General features: G+C 36.8%; 1 protein-coding gene across 5 annotated transcripts in view; it reads left to right on the top strand.

The window, feature by feature from the left end:
* The window catches only part of MACC1 (MET transcriptional regulator MACC1), a 147,814-nt gene extending 123,963 nt beyond the window's left edge, over positions 1-23,851 (top strand). For 2 of the 5 annotated variants that reach the window (XM_027574385.1, XM_027574384.1), the window contains 4 exons: positions 2,265-2,387; positions 3,868-5,909; positions 9,938-10,126; positions 23,633-23,851. In XM_027574385.1, the coding sequence (XP_027430186.1) occupies positions 2,273-2,387; positions 3,868-5,909; positions 9,938-10,126; positions 23,633-23,845 (2,559 nt within the window). In that variant the 5' untranslated portion in view covers positions 2,265-2,272 and the 3' untranslated portion in view covers positions 23,846-23,851. Of the gene's footprint in view, positions 1-241; positions 292-2,264; positions 2,388-3,867; positions 5,910-9,937; positions 10,127-11,028; positions 11,137-23,632 lie in introns of those variants that run through there. The other 3 variants (XM_027574386.1, XM_027574387.1, XM_027574389.1) reach the window with 3 other exon arrangements.
* The last annotated feature ends 468 nt before the right edge of the window (positions 23,852-24,319 follow it).

Raw genomic sequence — 24,319 nt, 5'->3', positions numbered from 1 at the left:
AAGGTGGGATAGTTTCAGAATGTAGTGTTGGGAACCTTGAGTCTGAGAAGGCATGTAGGGCATCCTAAGTCACGGGCTGTATGGAGTAGCCATAATGTTCATGAGAATTATGTCTGGGTCAGTCATTCACCAGCTGTTTGACCTGGTAGGTTAGTTATGCGCCGTTGCTGAGATTAGTCATTGTACTCTGTAAAATCTTACTGGAAAATATCTATTTTTCAGGGTTTGTCATGGGACAAAGAGAAAACATATATGTAAAGAAGGCTGAGTCTCAACAACGGGCTGCTTACAGTTAGTATATCCTGATGCTTTTAGTTGTAGTTCATCTGTTTTCATAGTTGCATGGTACTTTAGTGAATTAAAACACTATACTTATTTATCCATTCATATGACAAAGGGTAATTTGGGTGATTACAGTTTTTTGTTAATATAACATAATAAACATTCATGAATATCTTTTCTGACATACGTATACAAGGTTTTAGTAGCACCAATAACTGAGATTGGAATTGCTGGGTACTAGTCTATAAGCATCTTTCCTAGATGATGCCAGATTGATTTTTAAGTGGTTATACCTAGTGACACTTCCACTAGGAGTGTACAGGATTTCCCCCTTTCTCCACATCTTTGCCAAAAATTGGTGTTGCAGATTTTAAAATTCTGGCAAATTTGATGGATATAATACACTTCATGTGGTCTCATTTAGCATTCCCCTGATTCCCAATAAATTGAGCATATTTTAATATACTTTTGGATCATTTGTGTTTACTTTTTAAAGAAATACTTAGATCTATTCAAAATTTTCTATAATTTTGTTTTTATTTTGCTTATTGATTTATAGGAGTCTTTTAAATTTCTTCTTCTTATTATTAGTATTAAGTAGGCTCCACACCCCGCATGGAGTCCAATGCAGGGCCTGAACTCGGGACCCCAGATCAAGACCTGAGCTGAGATAGAAGTTAGATGCTTAACCGACTGAGCCACCCAGGTGCCCCAGATTTGTAGGAGTCTTTTAGAATCTAATCCTTTTCTTCTTTTTCAGTCATGTAATGGAAATGTCTTCTCCCACTTTTTGGCTTATGTTGTTACTTTTTGTAAATGATGTCCTTTGATCTACCTGTACGATTTCTCATTCTTTTTAAATATGGTTTGCACTTTGTGCTTGTGCTTTGCTTAAGAAATTTTCTACTTCCCAGAAAGCATGAAGATCACTCTTTAGACTCTATTTTAAAATTTTGCTTTTTAGTGTTTAAATCTCTTAGAATTGATTTTTTGTGTGTAATCAATGTAATTTTTTTAAGCATGGACAACAAGTTGTTTCTTCACCATTTATTGAATAATCCGTCATTTCTACACTGCTCTGTGTGGCGAATTCTGTCATACATCAAGTTTTCATGTGAGGGTGGGTCTGTTTGTAGGGGTGTTGTGTGTCCTTAGGTTATTTCTGTTCCCATTTCACATTGTGTTACTTAGCACATATTTATAATAAATGCTGGTGGCATATTCCACTTCCTTTTTTTTCTTTTTCTGGATTGTCTTGAATATTAGCCCTTTGCTTTTCTATCTAAATTTTAAAATAGCTTAAGAAGTTATAAACACACACACACACACACACATACCATGTTATGATTTCTCTTGGAACTGCATTGAATGTATAGAAGAAATTAGGGGAGAATTTCTAATTTTGTGAATATTTGTCTTCCATTCGCCAAATAGGGATTTCCTATTTATTGAAGTTTCAGCTTATTACTCTTTTTTGTTATCCTTGGGATTTTCATTAATTACCTTTTTTTTATAGGATCAGTAATACATTCTAATTTTGCTTGTTGGTATTAATCCAGAATCTAGGCATCTTTCAGTGAAGTACCAATACATATTTTAGGATATCTAGTCCAGCATCCCACTGGAAGTAAAGGATCTATGTGGAGTATTTTTATATGCATTTTTCTATTTTTTTTAAAGATTTTATTTATTTATTTGAGAGAGAGAGCAAGAGCATGGGGAGGGGTACAGGGAGAGAGAGAGAGAAGCAGCCTCCCCGCTGAGCAGGGAACCTGATGTAGGGCTTGATCCTCAGACTCCTGGGATCATGACCTGAGCCTAAGGCAGACATTTAACTGACTGAGTCACCCAGGTGCCCTGCAGTTTTCTATTTAAGTATGTGTGAATACTTTAAGTTTAGTTTCTCTGCCAACCTGTGTATGTATGCTTATAAAAAGTATTTATTTATTTATTTACTTATTATTTATTTATTTATTTTGTAGGTGGGAAAATGACAACCAATGAAAGAGCCCATTTTTGGCTAGGAGGAATTTCACGAAGTAAGTCTGAAGGAAATTTGTTTGACATGGAAGCTCAAAAATCCCCAAGAAATTTCCATTTTACAGGTATAAGAATTTATAATTTGTAATTTTTTTACCCAGCACTGACAACTATTGGAGGGCTACCTCTGAAAAAAGCTACAGAGGATTAAAAACTATAAAATTATAAAATTATCATGGAAATACACTATCATTAAAAAGATGAGCAAATTAAAATAGCACAGCCAATGGATTATATAAATCTTATGAGAAGGCAAAAATTCATTATTAAGTGAATGATATATGCAGTAAATATAATGAATTTAGGGGTTAACGAGATCTCTAGAGGGTGGAGTGGGCTCAGAAATCTTCATGAAGAATGAAAGAATTGAACTGATCCTCAGAAGAAAGGTGAGTTTGAAGAAAGTTAGATGAAACCAGATTGAAGAAACGTGGAAATGAGAGAAATAAAACTTTTATTTTTCAAAAACTTATTCTAATTTTTAATATGTGATGTTTAAAACCCATTTCAATTAAGATGTAGTTCTATATATATTAAACAAAAAAGTCTGACAGTTTGCTTGAATTCATTTTTCAATTTTGGCTGGCCACGTAGGTTTTCATTTTCATGAAAGCAACACCAGTTTCACTAAGTCCACAGAATCATTACCAATATTTATTGAGAAATGACCAAGTATGAGTTGCTCTAAACATTTAAAAATGACTAATATTTGTGAGATACATAGAAATTCCTTATGGTTCATATGTAAATATTTTCATGTGTTGCCGATTCTTAAAATACTCTCCAAAGTAATAACATGTTTTCACTTCATACTGGTAAACCTGTTATTTGTCATTTTAAACTTGGAAAAGCTCAATGAATTCCTTCAAATAGTAAATCTAATGGTGATCTATTTTTCAATGTTCATTTTCATGAAGTGTTTATTTTTCATGAAAAAATTTCAATGTTATTAAAATTTATCAGTGCAAAGCTACAGGAAATAATCTAAGAAATGCATTACTCTCTAATTTGGCATATTGTTTTTCTAAATTACTTTAGCTATTAACAGGTGCATTTGATTTTTTTACAGGGGGACTATTATCAGAAAAGAAAAACATAAATGAATAACCTAGATATAATGAGATTGACTATTCAGTGTTTAGAAAAATTTGGATAGTTGACTGAATTATTCTGTTTGTTCAGAGGTTTTCTTTTGTGAAAATGAAACATAAAACAATAAGGTATAAGTGTATGTAGTCTGGGTAATTTTCAAGGAAATGTGTTCAAATGATTATTATCTAAATTTTTGAACACTTATTTGTAAATCATAGTGTCTTAAGATAAAATAACATTAAATATAGTCAAAATAAACTGGCAGAACAGTTTCTTTCCTCATAACATGAAAATTTGAGCAAATTTAACATTAATTTTGCAGGAACTATTAGACTAGAGATCAAAAAACAAAATAAAGAGTCTTCAATTTTTAAGCTATAATAAGAATTCGTTGGTTGTATCCCAGGATGCCACCTCATCTTTGTTTTGCTTTGTTTTTGTCTAAATAACAAGACTGTCCAGACCCAGGATTTCTTCTCAATTGGCCAGATCCTTTCACACGTCATGGCAATAATTCTTCCAAGGCTACAAATCCATTCTGGAATGAACTGTCTGCTTCTAACCCGTTTTTGGATGACATAACTCAGCTAAGAAATAACCGGAAGAGAGATAATATTTCCATCTTGAAAGAAGACCCTTTTCTTTTTTTTAGAGAAATAGAAACTGGAAATTCTTTTGATTCCTCTGGTGATGAACTAGATGTGCATCAGTTGCTTAGGCAGTCTTCCTCACAGGCATCTGGAAGATCTAAAAGTGTTTCAGAACTTTTGGACATTTTAGATGACACAGCACATGCCCATCAGAGTACACATAACTCTGGCCAGATCCTAGAACAAGACTTAGAATGGCTTCAGAATGATAGAGAGGCTTATAAAATGGCTTGGTTAAGTCAACGCCAGCTGGCCCGTTCCTGCCTGGATTTGAATATAATTAATCAGAGTCCCAGATGGGCCCAAACACAAGTTGCAGAGACTATGGTAGTTTGCAAATTAAGCCACCAAGGAGGGTCAATACAATTACCTGAATCAGATATCACTGTTCATGTGCCCCAAGGCCATGTAGCTGTGGGAGAATTCCAAGAGGTGTCTCTAAGGGCGTTCCTTGAACCTCCACAAATGCTTAACCATGATCTCTCATGCACCGTAAGCCCACTATTGGAAATCACGTTAGGCAACCTTAACACGATGGAAGGCATTTTGCTGGAGATGAAAATAGGGGCTGAAGTGAGAAAGGATCCTTTCAGCCAAGTCATGACAGAAATGGTGTGTTTACACAGCCCAGGTAAAGAAGGCCCTTTCAAAGTGTTAAACAACTGTTATATTTATAAAGACATCATCCAAGTCAAGCTAACAGACTTGAGCCGGGTGATGTATCTCGTGGTTGCTGCACAAATTAAAGCTACTCAGTCACCAGCTGCCACCATTTGGGATTGTATCCACAAAACCACCTCCATTGGAATTTATGGACCCAGATATATTCACCCCAGTTTCACTGCTATTTTCACAGTTTGTGGACACAGTTACATGCCAGGAAAGCTTACAATCTCTGGTATTAAGAAGGGTGGAAAAAACACATCCCCGGTTGTGTTTCAGCTCTGGGGGAAACATTCGTTCTCACTTGACAAGGCACAAGATTTAAATATTTCTGTTTCTACATGTGATCCTGATTTTGAAGTAAAGGCAGAAATAGAAAGGAAAGAAATTAAACAAAAGCAGTTGCTAGCAGGCGAAGTAGTTAATCAACAATTTTTATTTTCCTTAGTTGACTCCAGAGAAATGCACTTGTTTGTTTTCCGTGTTCAGGTGGAGCCTCCCAATGGTAGAGCAGTTACACAGTTCTTTGTCACTACACCTGATCCAGCTCCAAACCTAAAAAGGCTCTCAACTCTGCCAGGCGATTTGCAGGAAGAGAAGAAAATCAAGTCTGCTCCATTATTACCAACAGTGTGTGTGAAATATCCCACATTTCAAGATAAAAAAATGAACTTTACCAACTATGGGGTAACCCTGAAGACAGTGCTAAGACAAAAAAAGATTGACTACTTACTTGAATATTTCAAAGGGGACACAGTAGCTCTTATTGGAGAGGGTAAGGTAAAAGCCATTGGGCAGTCCAAAGTGAAAGAATGGTATGTGGGAGTCCTGAGAGGTAAGGTTGGACTTGTACATTGCAAAAATGTCAAGGTGATTGCAAAAGAACAAGTAATATCTATGTCTGATAATGTCTTTACAACCAGAAATCTTCTTGAACAAATTACCCTACCCTTTAAAAAACTGACTTACATCTACTCAGTTGTATTGACTTTGGTGTCAGAAAAAGTTTATGATTGGAAAGTTTTAGCTGATGTCTTGGGTTACTCACATCTGGCACTAGAAGATTTTGACCAAACACAAGATGACAAGGAATCAGAAAAAGTTTCCTATATTGTAAAGAAGTTAAAGGAAGATTGCCATGCAGATAAAAATACCAGGAAGTTTCTTTATGAACTTATTGTGGTGAGTATTGCTTGATCACAGTAATTTGTTTACCATAGAGAACTTTATTAACTTGGGAATATTTATAGAAACATACAAGAGAAGTTAAAAAATTCTCAGCAGTTTCAAATAAACTAGTCACTTTATAGCAAATATAGATATTTTCTTACAAGATCATATAATTGATTTCGTAGTTTTATTTATTTATTTTAAAATATTTTATTTATTTATTTGAGAGAGAGAGAATGTGAGAGAGACCACAAACAAGGGGGAAGGAGACTCTCCACTGAGCCGGGAGCCAGATGTGGGACTTGATCCCAGGACCCTGGGATCATGACCTGAGCTGAAGGCAGATGCTTAAAGGACTGAGCCACCCAGAACCCGATTTCTTAGTTTTAAAATTCAAATGTGATTTTCCCAGAAACTAGGCTCCTGAGGATCATCTTTCAAAGGAAGTTTAAAGATTCTGTTTGTTAAGAGATCAGTTAAGAGATCTCTTCTCCTCCTCTCTCAAGTAGTTGAATAGCTCTTAAAATATCAGAGTAACTTCAATAAAATGAAAGTAAATAAAGGCAAACTTCCGGGGTGCCTGGGTGGCTCACTCAGTTAAACGTCAGACTCAGTTAAACATCTTGGTTTTGGCTCAAGTCATGATTTTGGGGTTGTGAGATTGAGCCCTTGTGAGATTAAACCCAGATTGGGCTTGTCTCTCTCCCTCTGCTCCCAGCCTCTGCTCAAGCTTTCTTTCTAGGGAGCCTGAGTGGCTCAGTTGGTTTAGTGTCTGACTCTTGATTTCAGATCAGGTCATGATCTTAGGGTCCTGGGATCGAGCGCCCTGTTGGGCTCTGTGCTCTGTGTGTAATCTGCTTGAGATTCTCTCTCTCCCTCTCCCTCTGCTCCTCCACCCCTGCTCTCTCCAACTCTCTAAAAATAAATTAATCTTTTTAAAAAAAGCAAACTGAAACAAGATTAATTAACTTGTCCATTCTTATAGGTCCACTATTTAGTGTTTTTTTTTAATTTGCAGTGTCTTGCTTTTAAAATATATCATCAAAATTAAAAAACCTTTATTATCAACGTCCTTCACTTTATCAATTTAATATTCTTCTTGTGTATGTAACTTATCACAACCCAAAAATTGATATTGCTAATTCTCTTCTTAATCTTCATGTTTTAATAGAACTCTCAGGATTTTTTTTTTCAACATAGCATTTAATTCAGTGTAAGGCTCAGTGGAGAGTCATAAAGAAGATAAAGAACTGTTTTGCCTTTAAAGTGGAAATTCAGTATTTTATAAAAGTAAAGAGAAAAATCAAGAGTATATTCCTAAAAGTGGCTATAATATGAATGTATAAATAATAATAATGATAGCTAACACTCCTGTAGGTTTCTCTGTGTGTTTGACCCTGTGCCAAACTCTCTAAGCACACTCTCTCACTTAGCCGTAACAACTCTTCAGAGTAAGTATAGCTAGCTCAGGGCTTCATCTTACCAGCAGAGTCTTGGGAGGTTAGGAAACTTGCCCAAGATCCCATAGTTGGATAGTATCAGAGATGTGGTTTGAGACCTTTTTGGTTCTAAAGCCACACTTGAAACTACTCTACTTTCCTATAACAGTTATGAATGTGTGTGTGCATAGTGTGGTGTAGAAGCTTGTGTGACTATGTGTAGTGGTGTGTGTAGTAAATGCCGTTGTAATGTGCAAGGCCGGTGCCCTATGAGAGATGAGTAAGATTACACCAGCAGGTTCACAGAGAGGAGGCCAGCTCTAATCCAGGTGCATGTGGAGAAGAGAGATTTCTGGAGAGGAATTTATTTTGAGACATCAACAATAATTTACCAAGGAATTGTATATGTAAAACATTTTCTTTCCTTTATTATTTTTATGATTCTACAGTGATACTGACAGGGTTAAATTTTCCAAGCCCCAATATCTGGTTGTTAAGGAGATAGTTTTATGACGGTGTGCTGAATTCTCCATCTAGGCCATTCAGAGTCATTGGCTGATCCACCTGGTTGAAGCTGCATGTGCCTTTTACAGCAGCTCATTACCTCTCATTACCTCTGCATTAGCTCATGTTCAGCATGAACTCATGAACGCTTGAATTGAAAAGTGCTTTCTTGTTTCTCTTAGTGACGACAATAAAAGGTTATTTGGCCAAATGATCTGGAAATTGTAGCCTAATCATATCTGCACTATATTGGTGTATGCTAAGTAAGTGAGTGGCTTTGGTGACTGACTAAGCAGTGCTGGTGGAGAGCTCATTCAAGGCAGTAGTTCCTAAAAACTCATAACATGCCTCAGTGGAGGCTTGAGGATTTCTGTATGGAGAGGTTTGGGCCTGGTTATCTGACCAGAAGATGATGGAGCGTGGGCTATAGAGGCCATCTCTTGAAACTTTATTTGCATAATAAGTACATGTTTTTCTTGAATTATATATTAATTTGGAGTGCTGGAAGGGAACTAATAGAGACTGTGGGTTCAAAAAACCCTCAGTCATATCTAGACATTGAGACTGGTTGTCCTTATATACTTGACACTTGACATTTCCTAAAGCACTTGAATATCTGATTGAATTTTCATAAAGATTATAGGCTGCTAGAGAAGGTGGTATTACCACAGTATCCATTTTAAAAATCATTAAACAGATATTTTGTGATTTACCTAAAGCTCTATACTTTGTGGAATTGGATTTTAAACTCAGATTTTGTAACTCCAACTGCAGATTTCTTTTCCTTAAAACAAGAAACTGGAATGAGTGTTGCTAAAACCATTCTACCATTTACTAAAAGCGCCTTCCAGGGCCTGCTGGCTCAGTGCTGCTTTTTTCTGAGGTCATAACTCCTCCCTGTAAATTTATGGACCAATACAGTCGATGTATAAAAACCATGGGTGGTCTTTCTAATGCTTCCATAGGAATGAATACTCTGTGGGCTTTACTGGTTGCCTTACTTGGCCATTCATTTTTACTTACTGTTTCATAATGATAGATAAAGCTTTTTAGTGCTGTTAAATGATGAAGCACTATCGCACATGTTTATTTGCTTATTTGAACAGGGAAGAGATATAGATAGATCTAATCCCATGTTTTAAAAACCTATTCAAGGCAAAGGGAAACTCATAGATTTGTTTGAAATATGCATGGTGATTGACAAAGCTCAGATGCCTAACTAAGGGGGGAAGGGAAGGAAGGGAAGGAGGGAAAGGAAAGGAATGGAAGGGAAGGGAAGGGAAGGAAAGGTAGGGAAGGAGGGGAAGGGAAGGGAAAGAAGGGAAGGGAAGGGAGAGGAAGGGAGGGGAAGGGAGAGGAAGGGAAGGGAGAGGAAGGGAGGGGAAGGGAGAGGAAGGGAAGGGAAGGGAAGGGAAGACCCGATGGTTTTCCATTTTGCATTGTTCAAGACTAAGTATTTATCTTTACTAAGTTGTGGTTCTATTTAACACAATTACACTGGTGGTGAAGGGAGAGAGTTGATTTTCTAAAGTCTAAATATCTATAGCTTTGTTCACAGTTGTAGGAGTATCTCATTTTTTGTGCAAGAGGCATTATTCTGGGGAGTTTTAAATCACATTTTGATGAAGAGTAAAATAATATTTACCAGCACCAGTGTGCTTATTCTTTAGAGAAATTCTATAGCCAATTCTCTGGTAAGGAAAGGAATTATTTTTTTGCAGAGTGAATAATCATCCCTGGGTTGATAAATTATAGACTGCTAGAACCTCAGGGTATCTTTGTAAGTGTCTAGTTCAACGTCCTCTCTTTCCAATTAGGATATTAAGAAACATATTAGTTGAGTGGTTTACCCAAGGCCCTATAATTAGTCACTGAGTTGGGCTTAAATCTCCCTTAATTTTGGTCTAATCATATCCTCTGTATTTTGCTGGTTGGATTTGCTTAAAAGTAACTCAGCTTTTCGAATTCTAGAAGCCTCAAATATATGTGTGGTGAGAAAGAGGATGCCAGTTTCTAGAAAATACAATGAAAAATTTAACTTACAGGAGAAAGACCAAATGAGTTGATTTTAACTGTGATATGTAATTGTTGCTGCAGGCTCTGATGAAGATGGATTGCCAAGGGTTAGTAACACATCTCATCCAAGAGGCTGCTATTCTGACTTCAGCTGTCAAGCTTGGAAAAGGCTGGAGGGAACTAGGTGAAAAGTTAGTACGACTCACAAAGCAACAGATGGAGGCATATGAAATTCCTCACCGAGGAAAAGCTGGAGATGTTACTGTTGAGGTAAGATTTCTGTTTGTTTAATTAGATAGTAAAAAATTACCGACCAAGTAAATGAAATGTAATCAAGCCTGTACCACATACATGGATTAATTGAGGGAGTGTCCTAGAGGATCCACTAACTAAAGTCACTGCCCCCATAACCATCAACATTATCTGAAATATACACACATCGCTCTTTAAAGGCATCGAGAGCCTTTAAAATACATTGATGTTTCTCCTATTGGATTGCATATTAACATGGTCTTTGATCAAATAATTGGACCAAATTGGATAGCTAGGCAGTCAGTAAGTAGGGCCATAAGAACTTGAGGCAGGGAACAGATAAACTTTGAAGGGAGGAAATGGGGCCAAATCAGAACAAAGGAAGACGATATAATAATAAGTATTTATCAGCCTCAGTCACAGACTTAGTCATTTGTAATAAATAATGTTTGGTGGCAAGCATTAAAGAAGTGGGTGGTGCAGGGTTACTGGCAATGAGAGCTAGAAATATCTAAGAGCTTCATTATCTCTTTCACAATTTTGTACACAGTAAGAACTATAGACATCTGATACAGAATAACAACACAGTACAAAGTAAATATTAACCATGCAAATATTTTTTATTAATATTAAATGTATATTGGTGGGCCTAAGTTAAATAAATATTTTTTCAATTTATCATAAAGAAAGTGAATCCATTTTTATTGACTTAAATAAAGTATTCCAGTGATGAGAACATATAAAATGTCCTGTATCTTTCTCTTACATGAGTGAAAGCATTTTCAAGATATTTCAGTTAAGGAAAGGTGATCTCTCTGATTAGATGATGCCTTGGTAGGAGGCAGAAGCTATGTTCCCCACTTCCTATTTGGGCGTAGAGCTGGGTTTTAGTTTCTTGAGAAAATTTTCTTATTTTGAAGCAACTATGCCAGCTGGATGAGCAGAACAAGACAACTGTTCCATGAAGCTTGAAGAGTCAAATCAAGTCAGTTGGATCCCAGCAGCTGCAGTGGAAGCTTCAGGGTTCCCGGAGCCTGGCTCTCCAGCAAAGACTTCTCTAAATAGACTCTTTAGCCAAGAGCATCCAGGACCTATTTCCCCTTATAGATTACTTCTCCCTTCTAGACTACATTGATCTCCATACACTAAAAAGGACACTACAATCTACAAATGAGTTTTTACTGAATGAGCTAAAGGACAACAAACCTTTAAGAAGGAAAAAAGACAACATTATGAGGGATATTCTACTCTGATATTTCAGTGAAATTGATTAAAAAGTTGCCTAATTGAGATACCACCACCTATCAGAATGGCCAAAATCCAGAACACCGATGACACCAAATGCTGTCGAGGATGTGGAACGATAAGAACTCTCTTTCATTTCTGGTGGGATGCAAAATGGTAATGGCCACTTTGGAAGGCACTTCCAAAACATACTCTTAGCATATGATCACTCAATCACAGTCCTTGGTATTTACCCAAAAGAGTTGAAAACTTTTGTCCACACAAGATGTCCTTCTGCAGGTGTATGGGTAAATACACTGGTGCATCCAAACTATGGAATATTATTCAGTGCTAAAAAGAAATGACCTACCAAGCCATGAAAAGACATGGAAGAACTTTAAATGCCTATTACTAAGTGAAAGAAGCCAATCTGAAAAAAGCTTCACACTGTATGATACCAAATATATGACATTCTGGAAAAGACAAAACTATAGAGATAGTGAAGGGATCAGTGGTTGCCAGGTGTCAGGAGGGAGAAATGAATAAGCAGAGCGCAGAGGATTTTTAGGGCAGTGAAAATACTCAGTGTAGTATCATAGTGATGGATATATGTCATTATACATTTGTCTAAACCCATAGCATATACAACACCAAGGGTGAACCCAAGGTGAACTATGCACTTTAGGTAATTATAATGTATCATTGTAGATTCATCAACTGTAACAAATGTACCCCTCAGATGGAGGCTGCTGATAATGGGGTAAGCTATGCATATGTATGAGTAGGAGATACATGGAAAATCTCTGTACTTTCCTCTCAATTTTGCTGTGAACCTAAAACTACTCTAAAAATAATTCTTTTACAAAAAGTTGCCTAATGAAAGCCAGACTTTTTTTTTCTTAATAAGGTCTTTGTTTTTAAAAAAGCTTTTCTTGAGAATTATTTACCAGAGAGTTATTTATTCTCTCAGGTTTGTTAAGCATCTAACTTCTCTCTGATTGTGATTGTTTATATTTTGTCTTCCTCCCAAATCTTGACAGAAGCCAACAAACGCCTACTTTTCCATTATTCACTTTTTGTACAGTCCAAATCACAAATGACGAAGTCTATGTCTGAGTTCGATAAAATACTCAGAAGCAGGAAGGAAAATCCCTGAGTGTCTTTCTAGAGGTTATCAATTTACTGTGGCTAAGGCTAACAATCATCACTCTGATCCATGTTATTAAATGCTTAGACAATTATGCATGGTATATGGGGCCTAAAGCCATTCCCAATAACCTAGGGCAGTCCTTACCTGTTAGAGGCCACTTAAACCAAAGGGTAAATGTATGCTAATTTTTGTCCCCCTGGGAAAAACAAAAAACAAAAAACAGCTTTACAATTATTTTTCTCTCAGGAAGGAGCTGATTTTCCAATACGATCAATTTACAAGTCAAGAAATGATTTCAAAACATGCTGATATTAGTTCCGGGTAGGGCATTGCAGAGGGAGGGAACCAGCATTGGGGCAGGGAGTTAACAAGGCCTGGTGGTTCCCATGCAGCTTCGGTTTCCCTTATCTCACTTCTCAGAGGGCACACTTCCCAACAATCCTCTCTATGTGTGCCAACGTCTACAGTCGGGCTCTTTCACTCACTTTCCTTCTTCTTCAATTTCTCCCTTTTCCTTTTGTTCTATTTTTATTCTATCTCAAGGACAGTTATCCAGCACTTATTGTCGGCCACACACTGTTCCAAGAACATCACAAAAATTAACTTTATATAGTCCTTTCAACAAAAGCTTCTGGGGCAGATACTAATACTTACTGTCTAAGATGTAGAGAGGCTAAGGAACTTGCTTAAACATATATAGCTAGGAAGTCATGGAACCAGGTTTGGAGCATAGGCTTTGGTTTGGGGGCCCTTGTATTTTAACTATTATACTCTGCCCACCCATGCCAAATCCACCATGGGCACTGAGTGGCAGAGCCAGATGTGGTCAGTACTGGGGGGTAGGGAACTCATTTCACTTTTTCTTTTTCTTTTTTCAAGCCATCATATGATACTACCAAAATTTGCCTTTGCATTTTCATTAAGCTTCAATCCAATTAAAGAATACAGATTATTAATAGTATGTCAGATTTTTCTTGAGTACTTTTGGCCATTTCTTATTCTTTTATAAGGTGAAAAAGAAAAGCTTCTCTCCGGGGGTGCCTGGGTGGCTCAGTTGGTTGGGGGCCTGCCTTTGGCTCAGGTCATGATCCCAAGGTCCTGGGATCGGGTCCCACATCCTGCTCCCTGCTCAGCGGGAAGCCTGCTTCTCCCTCTCCCTCTGCCTGCCGCTCCCCCTGCTTGTGCTCTCTCTCTCTCTCCCTGTCAAATAAATAAATAAAAATCTTTTTAAAAATAGTGAAAAAAGAAAAGCTTCTTTCTGGAGACTACTAAGAGGTCACTTTTCAAACTATCTCCCTAAGTTAAAAGAAATGTTACTCAACTTTTCTAATGAAATTGCATTTCCCGCGTAAAAGCAAAGCAACAAAACTTGGAATCTGATTCTAAGGGAAATATGTTTGTCAGAGTATTTCTTTGGAAAAGAAAATACATTTATGCTATACTAAGATATTTAATCATTGCCAAGGTTTTCCTGTGAAAGTTAATGAAAATTCATTGGAGTTTTTCTGAAGATATTTAGAGCTTTAATTCAAAAAAACAGAATCAACAGAATACTAGAAAAATAGCCTATTTAAAAAAAATTGGATTTTACAAGAGGAAATGTTTTTACTTCAGGGCTAAGATATTCTCAGACCTAAAGTGAATACTCTTTACCTATCCTTCTGGGGATTAATAGTATATATGATACATTTCCTAGCAACTGTCTTCCATTGGCCCCTACCTAACAATAAAGAATATGCTTTCTCCATCTTATTCAATAAGGGCACTTATTTAACAAGGACACTAAAAGGTCACTTATTCTAATCAAATTTCCTTCTACCCCACTGGGGTCCACCTCAACCACAGACACAAATAAGGCCTGTCAAGGCTGATTTCTTTTTTTTTTTAAAGATTTTATTTATTTATTTGACAGAGAGAGACACAGTGAGAGAGGGAACACAAGCAGGGGGAGTGGGAGAGGGAGAAGCAGGCTTCCGCTGAGCAGGGAGTCCGATGTGGGACTAGATCCCAGGACCTTGGGATCATGACCTGAGCTGAAGGCAGACGCTTAACGACTGAGCCACCCAGGCACCCTCAAGGCTGATTTCTTTTTTTTTTTTTAAAGATTTTATTTATTTATTTGACAGAGAGAGACACAGCGAGAGAAGGAACATAAGCAGGGGGAGAGGCAGAGGGAAAAGCAGGCTCCCCGCTGAGCAGGGAGCCCGATGTGGGACTCGATCCAAGGACCCTGGGATCATGACCTGAGCCGAAGGCAGACGCTTAACCGACTGAGCCACCCAGGCGCCCCCAAGGCTGATTTCTTATCTGACCTGCCAGAATGGGCCACCCTAACTATGGAAGCCTAAGGAAGTCAACGTTGCTAATTATATTTTCACATCAGAAGCTACTCACCTACAGAGTTATGACTGGCTTGGTGTGTTTATAAGTCTTTTTGTAGTCAACATTCAGTCAGTGAGGATTTGATTTTCTGTTTTATCTTCTAGCCTTAACTTTGTCCCTCCTTATTTTTTACTGGCAGCTATAGTGTTCCAAGCACTTTATTGTAAGTCTAGATTTAAAATGACAAAGTAGGTATACCTCAAACAGCTAATTTTATGTATTTTTATACATGAATAAAAATTATATATGGAATTCTTCCTACTGATTTAGTATCTTTCCTCTGAATCCTTACTTTCAGTAATTAATTCATCTGTACACTTAACACATTTACTAGGACTATCAGTTCTCAGCTTTAGAACATTAGGAGCTACAAAAATCACAAACAGAATGAAAAATATGACTTTTTTCTTTCTAAAGCCAAGTTTTAATTGGCCTGGGAATTGAGATAAACTGTTATTTTATTTTATTTTTTTTAAGAGAGGGAGTGAGGGGCAGAGGAAGAGGGAGAGAGAATCTTAAGCAGGTTCCACGCCCAGCACAGAGCCGGACATGGGGCTTGATCCCATGACCCTGAGATCCTGACCTGAGCCAAAATCAAGGGATCAGTTGCTTAACCAACTGAGTCACCCAGGCACCCCAATATTTGAGTTGTTTTATTTTAAGGAAGTATATGATTAGGTGCTGAACTAAATGAAAATGAAAATAGTAATAGTTGTTGCAATTTATTACATGTTTACTGTGTGTCAGCTAATCTTTATGAGCATTTTCTTTACCATATCTCATTTATTTTAACAAACTTTGTAAGTAAGACATTATGACTATTCACTTTTTACAATATGCTGAGAGTGAATGCATTTGTGTAAATTATCCAGAATTACGTGGTTATTAAGTATAGAACTGGTATCCAGACCCAGATATGTTTTACACACAGTCCTATCCCCTATGCATAACTGATGATAAGTCCTTTCAGAATTATAAAAGAAGATCAAAGTGGAAGGAGCTGTCAGAAGACATATCCTAGGCCTGAAGGATGGGTAGCATTTGAATAATTGGAAAGGATTGGAAGGAAATTTCAGTGCTTCTCGATACCAGTGACTTCTAGAGACCCCTGAGGAGAATATGCGGGCTACAAGGGAGAACATTTTAGTAATTATTGGGAGATATGGTCAGAAATATTGGTCAGAGATATATATATTTGAAGTTGATAGAGAGAATCTTTAATGACTGCCAGACCATAGTGGTTAAGATTCCTGTCTGGATTCCTGTTCCAACTCTATCATCTATTAGCCCTAAGACCTTCAGCAAATTACTGGACTTTTCTGGAAAAAAAATTTTTTATTGTAAAATGAGGTGAAAAATACTATTTTGCTCATTGGATAGTTGGAGGATTAAATGAAACAATGTATATAAAATATTTGGAACAATGCTTTGCCCTTTGCAATAACTAAATACATATTATCTACTATTTTGACTAAGAGGTGAATTTGACACTGTGTGACACTGAGTGATTTTGGAAAAGGAAATAAAGTATAGTAATTTTTTAGTAGTATGGCTGAGAGTAATTATAGAAAGAATACAGGTAAGGGAAAAGTCAAAAATGATTTCAAGATTTCTCTTCTCAGAAACTGGCAGAATGGTAATGCATGGAAAAAAATGAGAAAAAAAATCTTGGCTGGTCAGCTTTTTTTTTTTAAACCGGTTTAACAACATTTAATTTTCCTTGGAAAATATTTCTTGTAAAAGATAAAAGGAATGTCCTTGAACTCTTATGGTTTTCTGGCTCACACAGCAAGTCCTGGATTCTGCTTACAGGGATGTGACATTGTCCAGTTCTAGCGTTGGTACTTAAATGTATGGTTTGATGGGCTTTTATAGGAAGAGATATATTTATAATTTTTTAAAAAATGGGAAAGTGTTATCTGGAAATTCACCTACCAGTGGTAAAATGTGTGGAATAATTGCTCAATTCTTCATTGTTTGTGCTAGAGATTTGACACAGTGACATAATATTTAGATCATCATAGTCTATTTTGTACAATATTATAATGCTTGTTGCTACCATCTTTAATTCCAAAAGATACTCCATTTTTTGAAATTATGAGATAAGGAAAAAAACCACATCATAGTAGAATTCATTACTGTATTCGTATGATCTTTGGTTTAATTCTACCTTATATGTCTTATTACACACTGAAAATCAAATAGACAAAATCATAATATTATTAAATATTTTAAAGTTTAAATATTATAAAGATATCTTAAAATGGATTTAGAGACACCAATATTTGATTTAGATTTTAGATTTTCTTTATTAAAGTTTATTTTGAGGGATCACAAACAACCAGGAATTTTAGAAAACCAGAGTCCAGCGAAGTATAAGATGTAAATCAGAACTTAATAAAACTGCTTAACTTTGAAATAAATTCGTGGCTATACTTTAATGAAATGACCCTGGATTTATAGCTAGGTGACCTGACCTATCTTCCTGGTTAGTGAGTTAGTGACGTAGTGAGAATGACTTGTCCAGTAGGTTCTCCGAAGATGTTAAACTGTTCTGAGTACATGTACTAGCAAGGAGTGAGTCCTCTATCTTCCTCTGGCTTATGCTTACTCCCTGATGTTCCAAGTGGTTATTCCTAGGGGAAACAGAACTAGCTGTACCCAAAGAGACTTTTCCAAGAGAATCTTACATCAAGTTTTAACCAAGTACCACCTCCCTTCTGAAGAAATAGGGACCCCCTGATATGTTAGCCTCCTTTCTTCTCTGAAGATAACAGCCTCATTTTCAACAATACTTAGGTACTTACCGATTGCAGGTGATAGAAGGCCCACTTGGATATTGTAGATGATGTACTGAATATAGAACACATGTTATAATCGTTAATAAGGCAAATTTGCCTTAATACTTTTTCAGCTAATTACACTTAAAATGAAACATTGCTCCTAGAGTTTTATGAGGAAAGTAGGTGGGTTATGAATCTCTTAATGTGGCAAAATGTAATTATCCAAATGTAGTTAACCAACTGTATTCCTTATGCTATTCATGTTTTATGAGCTAAAAAAAGACATAGAATGCTGTGCTCAGATCTGAATTGCTTTTATTCATGTTGCATTTCATTATCTAGAACATTATCTGATGAGTCTTACTGGCTTCTGGGACTAAGCACTCTAAATTTGGAAAACTATTTTTTAAATCTCTATTCTTTTCATTTAACATCTCACTACTTCTTTTATTGCTCTTTTACCTTTTACTTTGCCCTTTAATACCTGGAAGATGAACCAAAGACATAATTCTTTTACACAAATGCTAGGACTTTGGAAACTGTTAACCTTCACTAGGTTAAATGCTCACTGATGCTGCTGCCGCTTACAGAGGGAGATCAAAACACACCCCCAGGAAATTAACAGCTCCATGCGTTTGTCAGCCTCATGCTTCCTATTCAAAGATGAACCCATAACATCAGGAAGTTAACTTTATAAAAATCTAAGAGTAGAGGAGTAAGAATGAGGCCTGTGTGTCAAATAATTGTGACAGAGATGAGAAAGCTGAGAGAATTTGTTTTGTGATTAAGAATGAAAAACAAACTGAGGGTTCTAGAGGGGAGGAGGGTAGGGGGATGGGTTAGCCTGGTGATGGGTATTAAAGAGGGCACATTCTGCGTGGAGCACTGGGTGTTATGAACAAACAATGAATCATGGAACACTACATCAAAAACAAATGATGTAATATATGGTGATTAACATAACAATAAAAAATTAAAAAAAAGAATAATTCAACAAAAACAAACTCTCAGGAGCATGCCCTCCTTTTTATTTGTCTAAGCATTAGAGCAGGGATTCTATGCATCATTCCTTAAATCGTAACACTGAACAAGAGCGGAAGAACTATTTCAGCACAAGAACTATTTCAAACCACTGACGAGATATAAGATAACATAAACCTGGAAGAGGTCTTAGCAGTCCACAGTCACTTCCAGCTTTTGGAGGACTTAGGTCATCCCGGAAAGAAAATTGTTTATTCTACTTATTTTATTCATTCAGACATTTCCAGAAAAAAATGACTTCATTTTCTCTTTGATGATTACAAAGCTGAGAATACTTCTGTGGCTCTTAATGTGTATTTTTGGATACAATTTCATAAAGTCTGTAGTTAAATTAATCTGTGCAAGTTTCCCCTTGTGTCTTTGCCTTTGATAGCATATGGTCACTTGCCGAGTAAGGAAGGTAGAATGACATAGAAAGAAGTGCTGAAGAAATAAAAGTAAATATTTAAGGACTTGAGTCAAATATCATATAGCTATGCCACAAAGGACAGCAACTGATTATTTATTGCACTGATGAAGGCTGGACTTTTGTCATGCTTTGTAAGGCATGGTGTAGAAACTCCTAACATTGATGATTGGAACCTCTCCATGTGATGCCACTGAACATCGAGTTGAGAGGCTATGTGAACAACAGGCTCTGAGAAGCTGCTGTGAGCTGAATGTCCTTTTTAGGATGCTATCAGCCCTTGACTTTTGCACCATGAAGTACCCTGCTTAATTTTCTATTCCTCTGACACCAGCTTCTCTCCATCTTTTTATTGCTTCTATTTCTTATTTGTGATCCCTAACTGTAGACTTAATTGAGGGTTAAGTTTTCCATCCCTTCATTTTCTTCCCTGGCATTTTCCTCCACTCTCATGCTTTCATCATCACTTTACAATGAGTGATGCTAAACTCTTGGCTGCTCCCTGGAGGTCATATCTCTATCCCAATGTCTTACTGAAGCTAGCGATACTCCCTCCTTTACCTCATATGCAGTAGGGTTAAAGCTAGATTCCTTATATTGCTTTTTTTTATGTTATGTTCATCACCATACATTACATCTTTAGTTTTTGATGTAGTGTTCCATGATTCATTGTTTGCATATAACATCCAGTGCTCCATTCAATACATGCCCTCCTTAATACCCATCACCAGGCTAACCCAGCCCCCCAGCCTCCTCCCCTCTAGAACCTTTAGTTTGTTTCTCAGAGTCCATCGTCTCTCATGGTTCGTCTCCCCCTCCGATTTTCCCCCCTTCATTTTTCCTTCCTATCTTCTTTTTTTTTTTTTAACAGATAATGTATTATTTGTTTCAGAGCTACAGGTCTGTGATTCAACAGTCTTACACAATTCACAGTGCTCACCATAGCACATACCCTCCCCAATGTCTATCACCCAGCCACCCCATCCCTCCCACCCCCCACCACTCCAGCAACCCTCAGTTTGTTTCCTGAGATTAAGAATTCCTCATATCAGTGAGGTCATATGATACACGTCTTTCTCTGATTGACTTATTTCACTCAGCATAATACCTCCTTATATTTCTCTCATCCCCAAATTACCCATTCATATCCTATTAAAAATATTAAATGCCAACTATATGCCAGACACTTTAGGAGGTGCTTTGGACACAAACCTGGACATTATTATCTATATTTTATAGAGTGCAAAATACAAAGTTCAGATACTTTGATTAATTTACTCAAAGTGAACCATCCAACAGGGAACGTAACTCAGAGGTCAACCCAGGACTCTGACACCAAAACTCATCTTTCTTTCTATTACACCGTAATGCTTCTCAGTCAATGGAACTATCATTTTTTATTGCACTAAATGAAAGTATCAAAGTAAGTTTTTGAGTTTTTCTTAACTGTTAGTAGTAACCAAATCCTGTCTAATCATACACTGGGCCAGTGTTTGCACAAGTATCTATCTCCCTCCTATGCTAAGAGCTTCTTTTTTTTTTATGGTTGGTGTTTTATTTTTTCTCTTTTTTAAGATTTTATTTATTTATTTGACAGAGAAAGAGACAACGCGATGGGGAACACAAGCAGGGGGAGTGGGAGAGGGAGAAGCAGACTCCCCGCTGAGCAAGGAGCCCGATGCAGGGCTCCATCCCAGGACCCTGGGATCATGACCTGAGCCAAAGGCAGACGCTAAAGGACTGAGCCACCCAGGCGCCCCTGCTAAGAGCTTCTAAAAGCAAGCCATGCCATATTCATCATTTTATTCTTTTCTGTAACAAAATTCTTTGTAGTGGTAGCTGCTCAAAAATTCTTTAAGAAGCGAAATAGTGAATTAATGAACAATGTATTTTGAATATATTCATTGTATTTGTGCTACAATAGTGTTTCTCTGTCATCTCTATTGAGAGCCACGAATGATGTTTTATATAGCAGATCGGATTTTGCACTGAAGGAATATTCAGGTTTAGTTTGCTGCAAAGAGAAACAAAAATGGAATGCAATATCTACTCATTTTAATATAAATCATGAAGTTTACCATGGCCCTAGTGTTTTCAGCCCAGAGCTATTGTATCCATTTCTATGTAGCTCATGGATTCGACTCCAGAGAATCCCCAATGAGTTTAAAGCAATATCCCTCCTTGCTTTTCTGACTAACTCAGAGTTGTCCTGGGGCATCCTTTTATACTTTCAGATGTCTTAATTAGGGTCCAGGTTCAGAAATCTCTCCAAATTTCTCTGAATTGAAAGAGCTGACTGAAATGTTCTATCAGTAAAAATTGCCATATGTGAGAGTGTTAGATGGCCCTCTGCATAAGGGAGTAGATAAATGTATCATTGGACTTCTTCTGAATCTGTAGTTTCCAATTCCTGTATCACCTGGGTATATTTCCTGCTTCAGACAGCATCCAGAGGCTGCTGCATGATTGAACATGCCTCAGGGCTTTTCTATACACAGCAGTGCCCCATGCTGTGCAAGATATGCAATGCAGAGTTTTTCTACCAGGAAAGGCAGGGCAGCCATTTTGGCTGCCTCTGAAGTTACTCTGACTCTGCACACGGAATAGTGTATGACCTGAGAATTACCCACTGCAATTCTTTAAGAGACATCTGTTTTCTTGTGATATATGCCATCATCTTGGTACGGTTACATTTCCAGTTGCTCTTTATCATAAAATATCTTCAAATACATCTTTTTATCATTCACTTACTAAAGGATTTAGCATAAAATCTTAGAAGGCTTTGGCTATAAACATCATTATTTTAAACAACATATGACAAGTTGAAAAATAACGTGCCAACTAGTTGAGCATCAGGACATTTTAAATGAATACAACATAGAATGCAGGTCTCAAAGCTTTTACAGAGGATTAATATATACTCACTACAAAATAATCGGCTCGTTTAGTGCATCTTTGCATCTGAGCAGTGACAGGCAAGATTGAATCTCTGTTAATATGCCTCAACTCATCTTCCATTGCCGAGCTATGGTGACCAGCAATTGGGAGGTTTGGTTTCAAAGTGAGTATTCAGAAAAATAGATGAGCGTACACCTCATTCACAGTCTATCAGTGATGGAAGAGACAGTTCTTTATAAGCCTGGTTGGACAGGATAAAGCTTACATACAAAAATCTGGGACCATTTGGGACGATGCATCATGACCACCTGGACATGGTATAACTTTGATAATTATTTTCCATTCAGTACCTTGCAGAATCAAGCTTCATTAAGAGAGATGAAGATATGAGTGTTTGTGGGTTTCTCAGGAATGCCAATTTGGACAAATAACATCAAACTGTCTTCTGAGTTCAATGCCTAGCCTTTTATGTAGATTGAATTGAAACACAATGAAACTCCTTATTTAGGTCTTTCATCCTTTTAATTTCAATTTTAGAGTATCTGAGGCTATCAAAGCAGGGTAAAAAAATATATCCCAAGGCCCTACTTCATGTGATATTACTGTTAATGGAGGCTCTATTTTAAGAGGGCAACTCTGCATAATATTGAGCTCACAGTCTGTGTTCCTGCATTTTGCAAGTGATAAAATCACTAATGAATGAGTTTAGTGAACCCAAATAAGTAGCAGGTAATAAAGCTTATATTCCAAATATTCCAATTATAAGTGCATGGTTCATTTTGTTGTTTTCTTAGAGAAAATTTATTTTAAGCTGATTGTGTTTCTGTGTGTGTGTGTGTGTGTGTGTGTGTGTGTGTGTGTGTATTCTACAGTTTGTCTTATTTGTTCAGCCTTTGTCTTTATTCTCCTTGAGCCTGGTTTCCTTGGTTACCATTACATACATGCTTGAACATGAAGTTCCTCTTTGACGTACATTTATTTCTATGGAAACAATGATGTCATTGGCATGGGTAGGTGCTCAGGGAAAGCATAATGAAGTATTGAATATTGATCTTTCTTTTGGTCATAAAGTGATTCATTAAATTATTTTTTTTAATTAGAGAACTGTATTTTTGCTTTCCTTTTGACTTGATCATGAAATTACATTTTTCCTTGTTTATAGACTTGCTCAAATAAAATGACTTACTTAAAGAATTAAATACGCTATATAGTCCTGTATGTGGTGTCATAAAGCTCACCGCAGATACTAGTACAATAAAGGAGTCATTACTTTTACCTTAAAAGTCCCTCAGAGGGTGAGAAGTTTATCTCGGTAACATCTCAATATCATCAAAAAATTGTGCAAGGAATTTTATATTCAGATCAAGGCAATAAGCAATGTTTAGATGATGGATCAAGAAAAAAAAGAGACCCTACTGGTCATTACTTTAAAAACCTCTAGGTTTAGAAACACAGGGATATAAGAGGGAAATGGTGGTTATTAAAACATGTTTTTCATGACATTAAGTAAATCCACACATAATTGGTATTCCATTTTGTTTTATATCTTAAGAGGCTTTTAAAACTTATTTTTTTAAAGCATCTATTTTCTTCTCTCTTTTACTTCCACACTACTCCAGTCTAATTTTTTTTCTTTATAGATGATGTGGAAACCTGCCTATGATTTTCTCTATACTTGGGGTGCTCACTATGGAAACAGCTATAGAGACGTGGTACAAGACCTTCAATCGGCTTTGGACAGAATGAAAAACCCTGTGACCAAACAGTGGCGAGACTTAACTGGAGCTTTAATACTAATACATTCCTTAGAGTTTTTGAGAGCAACTGCATTCTCGACTTCTGAAGAAGTATAAAAATGAAGGGTATGTTCTGGGGAGGAAGGGAGAAGGTAGGGGGAAATGTATGTGTGTGTGTGTGTGTGTGTGTGTCTGTGTGTGTGTGTCTGTGTGTGTGTGTGTGTGTGTGTGTGTGTGTGTGAAAGGAATCTCAGAAAAGTATTACTTTTTTTTTCAAGTTTGAAAAAGTATTTTTTTCCTGGTGAAAACACAGCCTAACACAAAATCCAAGGATAAGTTCTATAATCAAACATGTCTTTTTATATATGTTTCAAATGCAAACATTAAGTTGTTTTGTTGTTGAGAAAGGAAAATAATACCCTCTGACCCTTTCAAAGTTATTTTTAATTTCTTTAAGTTAAAACAAGTGACTGTTAGGGTAATTATATCACACAGATATACCCAGATAAACTAGAGGCTCCAGGGTGAACACTGGAGTTTTACCAGTAGGCAGGTCGAGAGAGAGCAGAAGCAAACACATACTCTGTCGAC

The sequence above is a fragment of the Zalophus californianus genome, chromosome 12, assembly GCF_009762305.2.
Source record: "Zalophus californianus isolate mZalCal1 chromosome 12, mZalCal1.pri.v2, whole genome shotgun sequence".
Lineage (NCBI taxonomy): Eukaryota > Metazoa > Chordata > Mammalia > Carnivora > Otariidae > Zalophus > Zalophus californianus.
This window is presented reverse-complemented; position numbering and strand designations above follow the sequence as displayed.